A 17,825-nucleotide genomic window follows, 5' to 3' on the forward strand; every position below is an offset into this window, starting at 1 on the left:
TCATCTCAGGCAAACATTCCACAGCCTTGTCAATCCCTTGGTTTTTATATGCTTCCCAAAATCCTTTCAACAACCCTGGTGGTCACGTCTTCCAACCTTTGTTTTCACATTTTTTCCTCTTCTGCCAAGCATCCTTCTTCTTTCACACATTGTTGATAGTTTTCAAAATCTCAAAAGGGCCCAATGTCCTTCAAAAATATCATTGGTTCCTTGGAAAGGCTTGGTCCCATATTAATATGCCGCCCATGCACCTTTATCAACAAGGTTATCTGGAATCCCATGGGAATCACGAGCTAAAAGTTAACTTAAGGAAACACGTGTTCATTTTATTTGTCATGTTTCAGGAGAACAGAACAAATGGAATAAAACAAAAGATCACTTGGAAGAGGCTGATACATCATCAGGGTTCTGATATAAATCGAGGAGGAAAAAATACATAGCTCTCAATTATAAAGACACTATTTCTTATTTTCATTGCAAATAGTCTAAAAAGTGAAAACTTGAAATTTAATAAGTATGTTTTAATCTGAGCAATTTGCCCCAGCCAGTGTTTTACAGTTTCCAGCTGCAAGATAACATCAGTATCTACACGTTTCATTACTGTATGAAAACCGGTTGAAAGCTTCACTCATATAAAATGTATGCTCTGGTTGCTGACTTAATTTTCTCAAATGATCTTCATATAGGAATCCGCCACTTGGCTATTTGCTCTTAAAATGCTTAAGAGAATGTCAATGATATAAATCTGACATTCTGATGAGAAAAGCGTTCTAATAAACCAAACACTCGTTGTCTTCTGTAGAGTACAAGATTTTTCACTACCCTTCTAGAGTAGACAGCGTTTTGGCAGACATCTACAGGTCTGCAGCAACCCACTCAAAAAGCATTAATCACTGTCAGACAAGGCCCACCTGCTCTCGTTTGATTGCAACTGCATGAAAGTGGCCAGCACAATAAAAGGACTGACCCAGAAAACCGCCTGGAGATTGCAATTAGTTTCTGCTGTTCAACAGATGAAGTACGAGCTCTTCATCTTCTGCCAGAGAGAGGCCAGTGTCCAGTGGCCTATGCTCATCACAATCAATTTCGGGCTTCATTCTCTTCGTCCGAGTCGCTGTCATCTCCTCACATTCGTCCCCGCTGCTGCCATTTTTCTTCCTTTTGAATTTTCTTTCAGCTGATTTGCTGCGTGTAAGATAGAGCAATATAAAAAATCAATGATAAACTAAGTATGGCAATAAATTATCCATATTACAATGTGAATCAATGATTTAATTTGAAAGTTGAATTTCAGCACACTGAAAGGTAATCCAAGTAAGTGGCACCAGAAAGTAACCAATATTAGGACTCAGCAATTGTCATCCCTGTAGAGAAACCCAATTAAGCTCTTAATTAATTCCTACCTTCAGCAGATTGGCCATGAAATATTTCTTGCAATTCATTTAGTGCCACAAAAGATATTGCACTAAAGCATTCACCAAAATACAAATTTATTGCACTTTGTGGAACAAATGTACATTCAGAATTCATTGGCAGCTAATGAAATGATTCATGGGTTAAAATAGGAATTCAACTGCACTACATCTATTATATTAGTCTTCAAAGCAGAGAGCGTGGTCATTCAGCCCAGCAGGTCTGTGGCAAAGTTTACACTCCCCATTACTCACTTAATGGGTGCGGCTCGGCTGCGGGGCCTAACATCGCCCGGTGCGGCTTGGCCGCTGGACTTTACATCGCCCGGTGTGGCTTGGCCGCTGGACTTAACGGTGCCCGGTGCGGCTCGGCCGCGGGACTTGACGTCGCCCGGTGCGGCTCGGCCGCGGGACTTTGCATCGCTGGTGCGGCTCGACTGCGGGACTTAACATCGCCCGGTGCAGCTCGGCTGCGGGTCTTTTCATCGCTGGTGCGGCTCTACTGCGGGACTTAACATCGCCCGGTGCGGCTCGACCACGGGACTTAACATCGCCCGGTGCGGCTCGGCCACGGGACTTAACATCGCCCGGTGCGGCTCGGCCACGGGACTTAACATCGCCCGGTGCGGCTCGACCACGGGACTTAACATCGCCCGGTGCGGCTCGGCCACGGGACTTAACATCGCTGGTGCGGCTCGACCACGGGACTTTACATCGCCCGGTGCGGCTCGGCCACTGGACTTAGCTGCGCAAGGCTTGGTCGCGGGCCTTTCATCGCCCGGTTCGGCCGCGGGACGTTTCAGCGCCCGGTGCGGGGACTTAACATCGCCCGGTGCGGCTCGACCACGGGACTTAACATCGCCCGGTGCGGCTCAGCCACGGGACTTAACATCGCTGGTGCGGCTCGACCACGGGACTTTACATCGCCCGGTGCGGCTCGGCCACTGGACTTAGCTGCGCAAGGCTTGGTCGCGGGCCTTTCATCGCCCGGTTCGGCCGCGGGACGTTTCAGCGCCCGGTGCGGGGACTGTGCGGGTCGGTCAGGGACGAGCTGTCTGTCCGTGGGCGTGGGGAAGAAAGTGGAAGTTTTGTTGCCTCCATCACAGTGAGGGGGTGTTTGGAGTCACTGTGATGGACGTTTGTGTTGGGGTTATGTGTCTTGTGTTCTTTTTTTCTATGACTGCTATGTAGTTTCGTTCGGTACTTCGGTGCCGAACGACAAATAAAGCTCTGTTATACATATCAGTATATCACCAGATCAGGATATTTTCCAAATCCTCTCTCCCTCATGTGCTTATCTCCTGAAATGATTTACACTTGCCCCCTCAACTAATGCTTCCAGGGTGGAGTTGTGTCCTCTGGCTGGTCTCTTCTCTTCATTCCACAGCACTTTGTTCATCCTTCAGTTCAGGTGTCAGTGTGTGGCTAACCTGAGGACTCATAAATTATGTGGATCTGCAGGGGGCAGTAATTTCTTTCCATGTCAAGAATAAATTGTTGAGAAGTTGAACAACATTGGCTAAATCAAATGAATGAAAGACGCAGATAGTTCTTCTGGACAAGTGGCAGCTGGGGCAAGAACCATGGAATTGAGAAGTTGAGCTCCGTCTTAACAACAAAGTCAGAAGAAGGTTCTGTCTGCTGAGGCCTATGGGATCTTGCGGTTGCCAACCATTTCTCCTCCTCTTCCCATTCCCACAATGACCTTTCTGTCCTGGGCCTCCTCCAATGCAAGGGCGGGACCACACAAAAATCAGAGGAACAGCACCACCACCCAGCGATATGAACGTTGAATTCTTTCATATCCAGTAACTTCTACTAACAGTCCCTTCCTCACCCCCCCCCCCCCCCCCCCCCCCCCTTCCTCCACCCTGGTCATTTAATTAGTTCCACAGTTCACCACGTTGTATCCCTCTTGAGATCACACCTTCCCTAACCACCAATGAGTCGACCAGGGCACCTCCATGTCTGATGTCATCTGTTGCCAGCCATGGTTGGTCCTGGTCTTTTCTTGCCTTCAGCTTTTCAGTCTGTGGGTCTTTCTTTTATTGTTATTTTATAGTTAAGTATTCCTGACCACTTGGAAAATATGCCATAACTTTATATCTTAACACTTGCAATCAGCCACTGTACTTCAGTTAAGTCGGGCAGCATGTCTTACCCAATTTCACATTTATCTTCAGAGTGTGATTTGCTCTGACTCCTGCACACAATCCCATTAAGGCAAGGTACACCCTCATACTCTGCATGACCTCGCTCCGAGGTATTCAGCCAGCTCTCCCCACTAATCGTATCTGCCAAGGCCACCCAGGGTATATTCATAATTCATTCAGAAATTGGAAGCAAGGAGGGTGAGAATTCTGGCCCAGTTTTTCATTCTTTTGAAGATCATGTTCTTCTAGAGATGAACTTCAGTCTTAATAACCTGCTTCCCTTCTTTCAGTGACTGATATATCATTACCCTTTGTTCTTTAACCAGCTTTATATGTCTTCAAAGGAATCTATTATCTCCTTCCAGTGTCATCTAAAGCCCATTTTTATCTATTTTGACAAGAAACCATCATGGTCTGGTTTGGCTCAGCCACCAAGCACAACATCCGGAGGCTGCAACGGATCGTTCGCACAGCTGAGAAGGTTGTTGGCTGCAGCCTTCCCCCCATTGACGAACTGTACACTGCAAGGGCCAGGAAGCGAGAGGGCAAGATCATCTCTGACCCCTCTCACCCTGGCCACAAACTCTTTGAAACACTTCCCTTCCGACAGAAGCAGGGGAATTTATGACAGAAGCAGGGGAATTTATGACAGAAGCAGGGGAATTTATTATGGGGAACAAGGAAATGGCAGACGAGTTGAACCGGTACTTTGGATCTGTCTTCACTAAGGAAGATACAAACAATCTCCCAGATTTTCTAGTGGCCAGAGATCCTAGGGTGATGGAGGAACTGAAGGAAATCCATATTAGGCAGGAAATGGTGTTGGGTAGACTGATGGGACTGAAGGCTGATAAATCCCCAGGGCCTGATGGTCTGCATCCCAGGGTACGTAAGGAGGTGGCTCTAGAAATTGTGGACGCTTTGGTGATCATTTTCCAATGTTCTATAGATTCAGGATCAGTTCCTGTGGATTGGAGGGTAGCTAATGTTATCTCACTTTTTAAGAAAGAAGGGAGAGAGAAAACAGGAAATTATAGGCCAGTTAGTCTGACATCAGTGGTGGGGAAGATGCTGGAGTCAATTATAAAAGACGAAATTGCGGAGCATTTGGTTAGTAGTAACAGGATCGTTCCGAGTCAGCATGGATTTACGAAGGGGAAATCATGTTTGACTAATCTTCTGGAATTTTTTGAGGATGTAACTAGGAAAATTGACTGGGGAGAGCCGGTGGATGTGGTGTACCTCAACTTTCAGAAAGCCTTCGACAAGGTCCCACATAGGAGATTAGTGGGCAAAATTAGAGCACATGGTATTGGGGGTAGGGTACTGACATGGATAGAAAATTGGTTGACAGACAGAAAGCAAAGAGTGGGGATAAATGGGTCCCTTTCAGAAAGGCAGGCAGAGACTAGTGGGGTACCGCACGGCTCGGTGCTGGGACCGCAGCTATTTATAATATACAATAATGACTTGGATGAAGGGATTAAAAGTACCATTAGCAAATTTTCAGATGATACAAAGCTGGGTGGTAGTGTGAACTGTGAGGAAGATGCTATGAGGTTGCAGGGTGACTTGGACAGGTTGTGTGAGTGGGCAGATGCATGGCAGATGCAGTTTAATGTGGATAAGTGTGAGGTTATCCACTTTGGTGGTAAGAATAGGGAGGCAGTTTATTATCTGAATGATGTCAAGTTAGGAAAAGGGGACGTACAACGAGATCTGGGTGTCTTAGTGCATCAGTCACTGAAAGGAAGCATGCAGGTACAAGCAGGCAGTGAAGAAAGCCAATGGAATGTTGGCCTTCATAACAAGAGGAGTTGAGTATAGGAGCAAAGAGGTCCTTCTGCAGTTGTACAGGGCCCTAGTGAGACCGCACCTGGAGTACTGTGTGCAGTTTTGGTCTCCAAATTTGAGAAGGATATTTTTGCTATTGAGGGCGTGCAGCGTAGGTTTACTAGGTTAATTCCCGGAATGGCGGGACTGTCATATGTTGAAAGACTGGAGCGACTAGGCTTGTATACACTGGAATTTAGAAGGATGAGAGGAGATCTTATCGAAACATATAAGATTATTAAGGGGTTGAACACGTTAGAGGCAGGAAACATGTTCCTAATGTTGGGAGAGTCCAGAACCAGGGGCCACAGTTTAAGAATAAGGGAGATGAGGAAAAACTTTTTAGAACGGAGATGAGGAAAACCCTTTTCAGTCAGAGAGTTATAAATCTGTGGAATTCTCTGCCTCAGAAGGCAGTGGAGGCCAATTCTCTGAATGCATTCACGAGAGAGCTAGATAGAGCTCTTAAGGATAGCGGAGTCAGGAGGTATGAGGAGAAGGCAGGAACGGGGTACTGATTGAGAATGATCAGCCATGATTACATTGAATGGCGGTGCTGGCTCGAAAGGCCGAATGACCTACTCCTGCACCTATTGTCTATTGTCTAAGGCGACTCCGGACTGTCAAAGCAGCCACAGCCAGACATAAAAACAGCTTTTTCCACGAGTGATAGTTCTACTCAATATCCAAAGTCTGTAGTCTCTTTTTTGCTCTGGTTTACTTTCACCCACATGTTTAGACTGTAATGGTGAATCCTTATTGTTTTGATGTGTTTATGCTTTATTCTTAATTGCTAACTGTATGTTTGTGTTGTCATTTGTGAGCGGAGCACCAAGGCACATTCCTTGTATATGCATACTTGATTGATTCATTCATTCATTCAAACACAAAGTGCTGGAGTGACTCAGTGCGTCAGAGAGCATCTCTGGAGAACATGGATATATGACGTTTCAGGTCGGTACTCCTCTTTGGACTAACGGCGAGAGAACTTTGTCAAAATGGGCATAATTTGAGATTTGGCAACGGAGGGGTAAAACTGAGCCACAAGGAACTACACTGGTTTACAGAAAAAACAAAGTGCTGGAGTAACTCAGCTGGTCAGGAAGCATCTCTGGAAGACATGGATAAGCAATGTTTTGGGTTGGCACCCATCTTCAGACTGTTGGAGCTAGGAGAACTTCTTCAAAGGGTCTACACCTGAAGATATCGTTAATCCATAATCTTCAGGGGTGCTGCCTGACTCACTGAGTTATTCCAGCATTTTTTTTTTGGTAAACCATCTGCAGGTCCTTGCACCTCCATTTATTTATTTATATGTTTAAATGCTAATTACATGCTTATTTTCCACATTTATCAGTTTTCCTGTATTTTATTGCAATACCTGTTACCTTTATTCCAATTTAAGAGCATTAACTGCATTAAGGCTGATAGGTTTATTTATTATTGATTAAGTGACCGTACCTCCAGTCATCGTCCAATTTTACAGAAAAACGAATAATTTTGATTGTGGGGAAGGGGGGAGGGGAGTAGGAAGGGGAGGAGAGTGGAGGGGGGATGGGGAGGGAGGGGTGGGGGGGAGAGGGGAGAGGGGGAAATGGGGGGAGGGGGTGGAGGGAGGAGAGTGTGGGGAAGGGGAGTGGAGGGGAGGGGGGAGTGGAGGGGAGGGGGAGGGGAGTGGAAGGGGAGAGGGGAGTGGAGGGGGTAGGGGAGTGGGGGGAGAAGGGAGTGGAGGGGGAGAGGGAGGGGAGTGGGGAAATGGGGGAGGGGGTAAATGGGGGGAGGGGAGGGTGATGGGATGAGGGGGGAGGGAGGAGTGGGGGAGAGGGGAGGGGAAGAGGGGAGGGGAAGAGGGGAGGGGAAGAGGGGAGGGGAAGAGGGGAGGGGAAGAGGGGAGGGGAAGAGGGGAGGGGAAGAGGGGAAGAGGGGAAGAGGGGAGGGGAAGAGGGGAGGGGAAGAGGGGAGGGGAAGAGGGGAGGGGAAGAGGGGAGGGGAAGGGGGGAGGGGAAGGGGGGAGGGGAAGGGGGGAGGGGAAGAGGGGAGGGGAAGAGGGGAGGGGAAGAGGGGAGGGGAAGAGGGGAGGGGAAGAGGGGAGAGGAGAGGGGGAGAGGAGAGGGGGAGAGGAGAGGGTGCTGCACCAATGCAGGAGAGGTTTAGGCCCAACGGATCCACTTGGTCTGGTTTGAAATAAAATTAAAACCTACTTTGACTAAAGCATACATTTTTAATTTGAGGAAATAATCTTGAAAACTCAGTAAAACTGGTTGTATCGACTTCTGAAAGCACATCAAAATTTTTTTTTCCCTCTAATCTGAATCAAACCCAAATTTAATTCAAGTCAAGTCAAGTCAAGTTTATTTGTCACATACACATACAAGATGTGCAGTGAAACGAAAGTGCCAATGCCTACGGATTGTGCAAAAAAATTACAATTACAGCATAAATATTAAAATTAATACAGAAAAAAAATGTAGTCCCTGGAGTTATAATAGTTAACAGTCCTGATGGCCTGTGGGAAGAAACTCCGTCTCATCCTCTCCGTTTTGCACAGCATGAGAGCGGAGGCGTTTGCCTGACCGTAGCAGCTGGAACAGTCCGTTGCTGGGGTGGTAGGGGTGCCCCATAATCTTGCTTGCTCTTGATCTGCACCTCCTGATGTAGAGGTCCTGCAGGGGGGCGAGTGTAGTTCCCATGGTGCGTTCTGCCGAATGCACTACTCTCTGCAGGGCCTTCCTGTCCTGGGAAGAGCTGTTCCCAAACCAGACTGTGATGTTGCCGGACAGGATGCTCTCTACAGTCCCAGAGTAGAAGCATTGAATTTACTAATTTACCTTCTTGGTTATTTATCTGCTTTTTCCTCATTTGTTAAATCTCTTTTGTTACTGATCCCAGTATTAGCCAAAGTCGCACATGATTTGTGATTCCCCAAAGTATAGAAAAACATCTAATTATTACGCAGGAGGGATAAATACTTGCCACTGCAAGATCTTCCCACACCGGTGAGTATATTTCGACACTGGAGATATTTCCATCCTAACTCCATCTCTTGTATCTTAAATTGTTAGCTCTCTTGCAAAAAAACAAGCCCAAATACATCTATCATTCCCCATTATCACCTGAAGTGATCACCAATATTTTTCAAGGCTGCACAAAACACTATCCTAACTTTCCCCAAAATGAACACACCCCACTCTATATGTGATCACTGCATACTCCTTACCCAAATTCATGAATCACTTTTGTCTCTTGACTATTTTTTACAATCAATACCAAACATTTTATTAAAAGCAAACATCTAGAATTATACTGCAGTAGTTTAAGAATTTAAATTAATAAAAACTGAATAAACAAAATTAAATTCATTATTAAAACTCAAATTATGAATTAAAAATTGAAATGCACAATTAGACCACAGTGAAATATTGATTGCTCAATAGGGTAGAGGGGTGACATGGCAGAGACACATAATATTTTAAGAGGCAAAGACAGGATAGACAGCCAGTGTTTGTTGTACATAGTAGAGCTGTCTTAAACTAGAGGGCCGATGTTTAAGGTAAGAGGAGGTAGGTTTTAGGAGGAATATAAGGGGCGCTTTTTCACACATGGTAGTTGGTATCTAGAATGAGCTGTTGCCAGAGGTGGTGGTGGAGGCAGGAACAGTAACAACATTTAAGAGGTATCTGGACTAGTACTGGAATGAGCGTGACAGTCAGGGATATGGAATTAATGCAGGCAAGTGGAATTAATATAGATAGACATGATAAGAATTTCAAAGGACCTATTTCCATGTTGTACAACTCTATGACTCAATGAACAGACTCGTTGATGAAGGCTTCTCTTCCACTCTAATGCTCATCATGACTGGACCCATTGCCCAGAAATGGCTCCCATGGTGCCAGACTCACCAAGGCTGGATGCAGCTGGCCTATCTGACTCCACAATCCAGCACCATTGTCTGGACACCATTTCAGGTGGCAAAGTGTGGAGGCCTCATCACTTTCAATACACCTTAATTGACATTTATATTGCAAACACAATAAATCACTATTACAGTGCCCTCCATAATGTTTGGGCCAAAGACCCATCATATATTTATTTGCCTCTGTACTCCACAATTTGAGATTTGTAATAGAAAAAAATCAAATGTAGTTAAAGTGCACATTGTCAGATTTTAATAAAGGCCATTTTTGTACATTTTGGTTTCACCATGTAGAAATTACAGCAGTGTTTATACATAGTCCCCCCATTTCAGGGCACCATAATGTTTGGGACACAGCAATGTCATGTAAATCAAAGTAGTCATGTTTAGTATTTTGTTGCATATCCTTTGCATGCAATGACTGCTTGAAGTCTACGATTCATGGACATCACCAGTTGCTGGGTGTCTTCTCTGGTGATGCTCTGCCAGGCCTGTATTGTAGCCATATTCAGCTTATGCTTGTTTCGGGGGCTAGTCCCCCAGTTTTCTCTTCAGCATATAAAAGGCATGCTCAATTAGGTTCAGATCGGGTGATTAACTGGGCAACTGAAGAATTGGCCATTTTTTAGCTTTGAAAAACTCCTTTGTTGCTTTAGCAGTATTTTTGGGATCATTGTCTTGCTGTAGAATTAATCACCGGCCAATGAGTTTTGAGGCATTTGTTTGAACTTGAGCAGATAGGATATGTCCATACACTTCAGAATTCACTATGCTACGACCATCAGCAGTTGTATCATCAATGAAGATAAATGAGCCAGTACATTCAGCAGCCATACAGGCCCAGGCCATAAACACCCCCACCACCGTGTTTCACAGATGAGATGGTATGCTTTGGATCTTGGGCAGTTCCTTCTCCCCTCCATACTTTGTTCTTGCCATCACTCTGATATAAGTTAATCTTCATCTCATCTGTCCACAAGACCTTTTTCCAGAACTGTGGTTGCTCTTTTAAGTACTTCTTGGCAAACTGTAACCTGGCCATCCTATTTTTGCGGCTAAACAGTGGTTTGCATCTTGCAGTGTAGCCTCTGTATTTCTGTTCATGAAGTCTTCTGCGGACAGTGGTCATTGACAAATCTACAACTGACTCCTGAAGAGTGTTTCAGATCTGTCGGACAGGTGTTTGGGGGCTTTTTCTTTATAATAAGGAATTCTTCTGTCATTAGCTGTGGAGGTCTTCCTTGGCCTGCCAGTCCCTTTGCGATCAGTAAGCTCACCAGTGCTCCCTTTCTTCTTAGTGATGTTCCAAACAATTGATTTTGGTAAGCCTAAGGTTTGGCTGATGTCCCTAACAGTTTTATTCTTGTTTCTCAGTCTCATAATGGCTTCTTTTCATTGGCACAACTTTGGTCCTCATGTTGATAAACAGCAATAAAAGTTTCCCAAGGTGATGGAAAGACTAGGTGCTGAGAGCTCTCTTCTGCCTGCATTAAGGAGGCAATTAAACACATCTGAGCAATTACCAAAATGCCTGTGAAGCCATGTGTCCCACACTTTATGGTGCCCTGAAATGGGGGGACTATGTAAACATAGCACAAAAAGTAAGGACATTTGTGTTTGGTAGATTATTTCTTTGTTGTAACAATGCTTCTTGGCAATAAATCTTATGCCGTTGGAAAGCCTGTTTATTTCCCTTTTAAATGGTGCCACATTTGTAAGGAACATGCATTTGTGGGATGAGCAGCAGAGCTGAGTATATGGGTTGCGCCCATGAAAAATTTGCCAAATCTTCTCTGCCAATGCCAAACAGTTTATTCTGCTGTTGCTATTGACTCTTGTTTTGAGCTTCTGGTACCCCCAGGTGCTGACAAGAATGGGATGCCATCCCACAACAGTGTGTGACCAGGCTGGTGACCAGCATGAGGAGGAGGTGCCAGGCTGTTGTGGCTGTGTATGGTTCTTCCACACGCTACTGTGGCTCCTGTTTATTAAATGAATAAATTGTTAAATTGCCAATATGTCTTGTTTCTTCAGACTTCAATCATCCAATCCACCAAACAACACCGAACAAGAGTCAATGGCAGAATAAGCTGTTTGGCATTGGCAGAGAAGATTTGGCAAATTTTTCATGGGCGCAACCCATATACTCAGCTCTGCTGCTCATCCCACAAATGCATGTTCCTTACAAATGTGGCACCATTTAAAAGGGAAATAAACAGGCTTTCCAACGGCATAAGATTTATTGCCAAGAAGCATTGTTACAACAAAGAAATAATCTACCAAACACAAATTTCCTTACTTTTTGTGCTATGTTTATAAACACAGCTGTAATTTCTACATGGTGAATCCAAAATATATAAAAATACCCTTTAATAAAATCTGACAGTGTGCACTTTAACCACGTGTGATTTTTTTCTATTACAAATCTCAAATTGCGGAGTACAGAGGCAAATAAATGAATGCTGGGTCTTTGTCCCAAACATTATGGAGGGCACTGTATATCAACTTTCCCACCTCAAAATTAATGGGAGAACTCTTTACACGAACAGGAAGAATCAAGGTCAATTGAAACCAATAAAACTCTCAAAAAGAGAAATTGATTTTTGCCATCATATTGGTTTCCTAGCAAGTCATGCCTCTATTCCAATGCCCTCTTTTTCTACTTTCTAAAACGCTTCATAAACTTCAACTCATTCACAACTCTTTCTTTCGCATCTTAAGTCCTTTCCATGCATCATCACTGTGCTCCTCCATCTACGTTGCCTTCAACAAGCATCTTTCACATTTTTCCTCCTCTCTGCAGAGCCACTGCATTGGATACAAGGAACTGCAGATGCTGGTTAATATTTAAAAAAGACACAAGTGCAGGAGTAACTAAGCAGATCAGACAGCATCCTGTGAGTATTACACAAATTACAGGGTAGCTTGAAGAAGGTTCCCGACCCAAAACCTCACCTATTCATGTTCTCCAGAGATGCTGCCTGACCCACTGAGTTACTCAAGCACTGTGCCACTTTAAATAATGCTGTTTTATTGCACCATGTTTTATAGCACAATTTTAATCAAACTGCTGTGGACCTTTAATATTGGGATTACAAAAATACCCCCTGTATAAAATATTATAGTACAATATGCTGTGTAACACCTCTCTATGAAAGAACAGAAATTGATTTAAAAAGTGGCACATGATCTAAATATCTTAGTTAATGTTAGCATTACTTTTTTAAAATATTGAAACTATTTCGTGATCTACTCCACATTCTTGTTAATATTTCAATCTCCTAACTCAATCACATTTACCATTCTGCTATAGTTCTGTCTATTAATAGTGGCGTCATCATTGTGATAACTCCACTACCTGCAACCCAAACACTTCAAAATTACTCTGCTGTAGGTTGAAACACTCTCGGCATAAAGTCATACTGTGTGGAAACAGGCCCTTCAGCCCCACTTGCACACACCGCCCAACATGTGTGGTACACTACTCCCACTTGCCTGCGTTTGGCCTAATTGTTTCTTAAACATTGCAATAGTCCCTGCCTCAACTACCTCCTATGGCAGCTCATTCTATACACCCACCACCCCTTGTGTGCAAAAGTTACCCCTCAGATTCTTATTACATCTTTCCCCCTTCACCTTAAACCTATGCCCTCTGAGATTCACCTACTCTGGGCAAGAGACCATGCATCAACCCGATCTATTCCTCTCATGATTTTATACACCCCTGTAAAATTAATATAAGATTATACACCTCTTGTCTGGCATCATTGGGACCTGACCAATACTAGACTTTAGCAAATTGTCCCTGATCATTATCCTCTGAGCAGGAGATCGGTTATTTCTAGACATAGATAGTCCCAGGTTACGTAAGGGGTTCTCAGAACTGTCTGTTAGCTGAAGTTTCCCCAAGTCGGAAATGCTGCCGGCTGAATCACAGACGTTGCAGTGGTAGATTAATTTGCTGCAGTTTAATATAGATCTTTGTTAATTTAGAGCTTAGTTAAAATGAATTAATACAGGTATGTACTGCCAATTCAAAACATGAAGGATCACAGGATTTGTTGAAGCACAAAATGTCAGGCCAGAGAGTTTTAACTTTAATGACAATTTAAAAAAAACAAAACAGAATTTGCATCAGATTCGCTGGACAACTCCTGCGGTTACAACACTACTTAAAATAATCACGTTTCATTTTGTGCTGAATAAATCTTTAACAAATGCACTAAAGTTGGTATTGAAAGTATTGGAACCACAGTTTACATACCTCCACTAAGTCTGTCACTCATGGAATATGAAACAATTTACTTGTTATTGCATATTGGTTAACCATTGATCAGATATTCATTTTTATGTAAAAATCAATGAAAGAGAGATGTAGGGAGATGTGCTGGCTATTGTAAAAGGAATATTTAGAACTCTTCAGTTCTGCAAAATAAAATGCCCCTAATAAGCCCCTAAAGGGGTAGTTGAGGCAGGTACTATCGCAAAGTTTAAAATCATTTCGACAGATATATGGATAGGACAGGTTTAGAGGGATAGAAACATAGAAAATAGGTTCAGGAGGAGGCCATTTGGCCCTTCGAGCCAGCACCAAAACATTTGGGCCAAAAGCATGCAGTTGGGACTCTGTGTGGAGTTTGCACATTCCTTCAGCAACTCTGCAGTGTGCGGCACAGCTGCTGCCTCACAATGGCAGAGACCAGAGTTCGATCCTGACCTTGGATGCTTTGTGTGTGGAGTTTGCATGTTCTCCCTGTGACCACGTGGGATTCTCCAGGAGCTCCAGTTTCCTCTCATGTTCCAAAAATGTGCGAGTTTGTAAGTTAATTGGCCTCTGCAAATTGCCCCCAATTGTGTACAGAGTGGACGTGAAAGTGGGATAAAATAGAACCAGTGTAAATTGGTTATCGATAGTCAGTGTGGACTGGGTGAGTCAAAGGGCCTGCTTCCATGCTGTATCTCTAAACTAAACTGAACTAGCTCAAGTGGATGGTAGGAGAATCGATAGATATGTGGGAGAGAATACGGAAATGTGAGGAATGGGATTGACGGGAGATAGCAAAGACTTGATGGGCCATTTAAAGTCCAAGAATAATCCAAAGCTTCAAAAAGCCTCATTTTAATTCTACCCTACCCTCATTCTGACTTTGGCCTCTCAAAGCTGAATGCAAACTCGACCAACAGCATTCTGTCTACTCCCTCAACTCATTGCTAATATCAAGGTAGTGGCACAGGAGCCTGATAACTGTGATCTCCAGGTTCAAGAACAGCTTTGTCACATCAATGACCAGACTCTTGAACCACGCTCACTGCTCCAACCTCAACCACACCTCAACAACGATCTACTATGGACTTTGTTTTGGTTCCTATATTCTATAATCCCATTGTTTAGTTTAGTTGAGAGATACAGCGCGGAAACGGGCACTGACCAGTGATTCCCGTACACCAGCACTATCCTACAAACTAAGGACAATTTAATTTTTTATAACAAAAGTCAATTTGGGGCAGCACGGTGGCGCAGCGGTAGAGTTGCTGCCTTACAGCGAATGCAGCGCCGGAGACCCAGGTTCGATCCCGACTGCAGGTGCTGTCTGTAAGGAGTTTGTACATTCTCCCCGTGACCTGCATGGGTTTTCTCCGAGATCTTCGTTTCCTCCCACACTCCAAAGACGTACAGGTTTGTAGGTTAATTGGCTCGATAAATGGGGAAAAATAGTCCCTAGTGGGTTTTGGATAGTGATAATGTGTGGGGATCGGTGTTGGGGCGGACCCAGTGGGCTGAAAGGGCCTGTTTCTGCACTGTATCTCTAAACTAAACTAAAATTAACCTATAAATCTGTACATCTTTGGAGTGTAGAAAGAAACCGGAGCGCCTGGGGAAAGCCCACATGTTCACGGGGAGAATGTACATTCTCCGTACAGACAGCATCTATAGTCAGGATCGAACCTGGGTGTCTGGCGCTGTAATGCAGCAACTCTATTGCTGCGCCACCATGTCGCCCTGTTGTCATGACTTACTTTCCGAATTGCCAATGTAGCTCCAAGTTACCTTTCGTGCTAATGACATGCAAATGCTTCAGTGCACTAGCATTTCTCAGTCACTCCTCATTTATATTTTAAACAGATTTTTCAGTTTTCATTTCTATATATATTTCAAAAATGCCATGTTCCAGCCCAATCACTTCACATGTCTATATTACCCCTCAGAAATTATTTTCTCAACCAGCTTATTTCATTGGCAAAATTAATTGAATTACACTCAGTGCCCTCACTGGTCATCAGTGAAGATTATTTGAAATATCTCAAGACCATGGCACTTGAGCCTTACGGTAGCTACTGACTACAATCTGATGATTTAATGTTCACTTCTATTCTGTTTTCTGTTCGTTAACCAATCTTCAATTCATGTTAATAATTTACTTCCAATTTCGTGAGCCCTAATTTTATGTATAAAAACATTTGTGCAGCACTTTATCAAATCCTTTTGGGAAAAATATATTTCATTAGCCAATTCCTGCTGATATACTGTGCCACTTGCACTTTTAAAAATTCCCAACAGAGCTTGACAATCAGAATAAGACGCAAATTATTGGAGTAACACAGCAGCTCAGGCAGCATCTCTGGAGAAAATGGATAGGTGACATTTTGGTTCAAGAGCCTTCTTCAGACTCCCGACTTTAGATATTCTTAATATGATTTACTAAGTACTCTTAAAAACTCATTTAAAATAATAACTTACTATTGGTGTCAAACTAACTGACCTTGTTTACTGTTTTCTCCCTTCTTGAATAGCAGGATTATAATTACCACTTTTAAACCAGTTGGACCCAATCTAAAACCTGCTGAATTTTGAAAGATGTTATATTGTGATTCTTTTCTTTCATGTCACTTGTGGACTCAATTTGCTCACTGCCCATATTCTGTTACAGAACTTCTATCATGTTCCTGTAATATGCATATCACAAAGAGCAAATTGACCTTGAAACCTTGAAGTTACTTTAGTTAATTCAATGCTAAATCAAATACAGTTGTAACATGAGAAAAGGATGGGGATCAAGAGAAACCTTAAGATTAAAAAAAACAAAAAAAATCATTTACCTTTCTTGGAACTCCAATAATTAAACCCTGAAGAAACTTTTAAAAGTTAATAATTTGTATAGTTGATTTGAGTTTAGTTTATTGTCACATGCAACGAGGTACATTGAAAAGCTTTTTTTGTATACTAACCAGTTAGTGGAAAGACAATACATGTTTATAATCAAGCGATCCACAGTGTACAAATACATGATAATGGGAATAACGTGAATAACGTTTAGTGCAAGGTAGAATCCAGTAAAGTCCGATATAAATATAGTACAAGGGTATCCAATGAGATAGACAGTAGTTCAGGACTGCTCTCTAGTTGTTACAGAAAGATTGCCTGTAATTAAGACGTTCTATAGTTAAAACTCCACTTATAGTTGAATGGAATAGTCCCAAACACTTTTGATATTTTTAATGAGTTTCAAGTGGTTAAGTACTGCAACTTTGTACCTTCGTGCATGTATTTTAATGCCAAGTCTCTCAGTAAGGATCCAATACATCAAAGCCACTAGTGGAGCAAGAAATCAGAGGCAAGCTTCCCAAATGCTACGCTGAATCATACATGCTTAAACACTTTGGTAATTGCTGCCCAATTTCCTTTTAGTAACTGCAAATACTGTACTACTATTTCTGCAGGAAAATCCAAGAATTTAAAAAACATTTGGACAAGTACATGGATGAAATTCCTGATTGATTCCTGGGATGGCAGGATTTTCATATGAAGAAAGACTGGATAGACTCGGCTTGTACTCGCTGGAATTTAAAAGATTGAGGGGGGATCTTATAGAAACTTACAAAATTCTTAAGGGGTTGGACAGGCTAGATGCAGGAAGATTGTTCCCGATGTTGGGGAAGTCCAGAACAAGGGGTCACAGTTTAAGGATAAGGGGGAAGTCTTTTAGGACCGAGATGAGAAAGTTTATTTTCACACAGAGAGTGGTGAATCTGTGGAATTCTCTGCCACAGAAGGTAGTTGAGGCCAGTTCATTGGCTATATTTAAGAGGGAGTTAGATGTGGCCCTTGTGGCTAAAGGGATCAGGGGGTATGGAGAGAAGGCAGGTGCGGGATACTGAGTTGGATGATCAACCATGATCATATTGAATGGCGGTGCAGGCTCCTGCACCTATTTTCTATGTTTCTATGAAATAGGTTTGGTGGGATAGAGGCCAAATGAAGGCAGGTGGACTTGTGTTGACGGGACAAGCTGGTCGGCATGGGAAAATTGGGCCGAAGGGCCATTTCCATGTTGTATGACTCTAATCTTTTATATATTTTATCTCATCACATTTATTGTAGCTGTCCTATCAGTAGCATTCCTGAATAAATATTGGGCGCAACGTCTATTTGACAATTATAATGGATTTCACTGCCTTATTCTGACTTAATCTCAGACCCACCTCCTTCTCAAAATCACAACATGCAACTTA

General features: G+C 43.2%; 1 protein-coding gene across 1 annotated transcript in view; it reads right to left on the bottom strand.

Moving 5' to 3' along the window:
* Window positions 1-323: 323 nt before the first annotated feature.
* Window positions 324-17,825, bottom strand: part of ddx10 (DEAD (Asp-Glu-Ala-Asp) box polypeptide 10) — a 162,379-nt gene continuing 144,877 nt past the window's right edge. Inside the window, exon 18 of the mRNA XM_078402471.1 lies at window positions 324-1,185. Within this exon, the coding sequence (XP_078258597.1) occupies window positions 993-1,185 (193 nt within the window). The 3' untranslated portion in view covers window positions 324-992. The remainder of the gene's footprint in view (window positions 1,186-17,825) is intronic.

Source organism: Rhinoraja longicauda, chromosome 7 (genome assembly GCF_053455715.1).
Source record: "Rhinoraja longicauda isolate Sanriku21f chromosome 7, sRhiLon1.1, whole genome shotgun sequence".
Classification (NCBI taxonomy): Eukaryota; Metazoa; Chordata; class Chondrichthyes; order Rajiformes; family Arhynchobatidae; genus Rhinoraja; species Rhinoraja longicauda.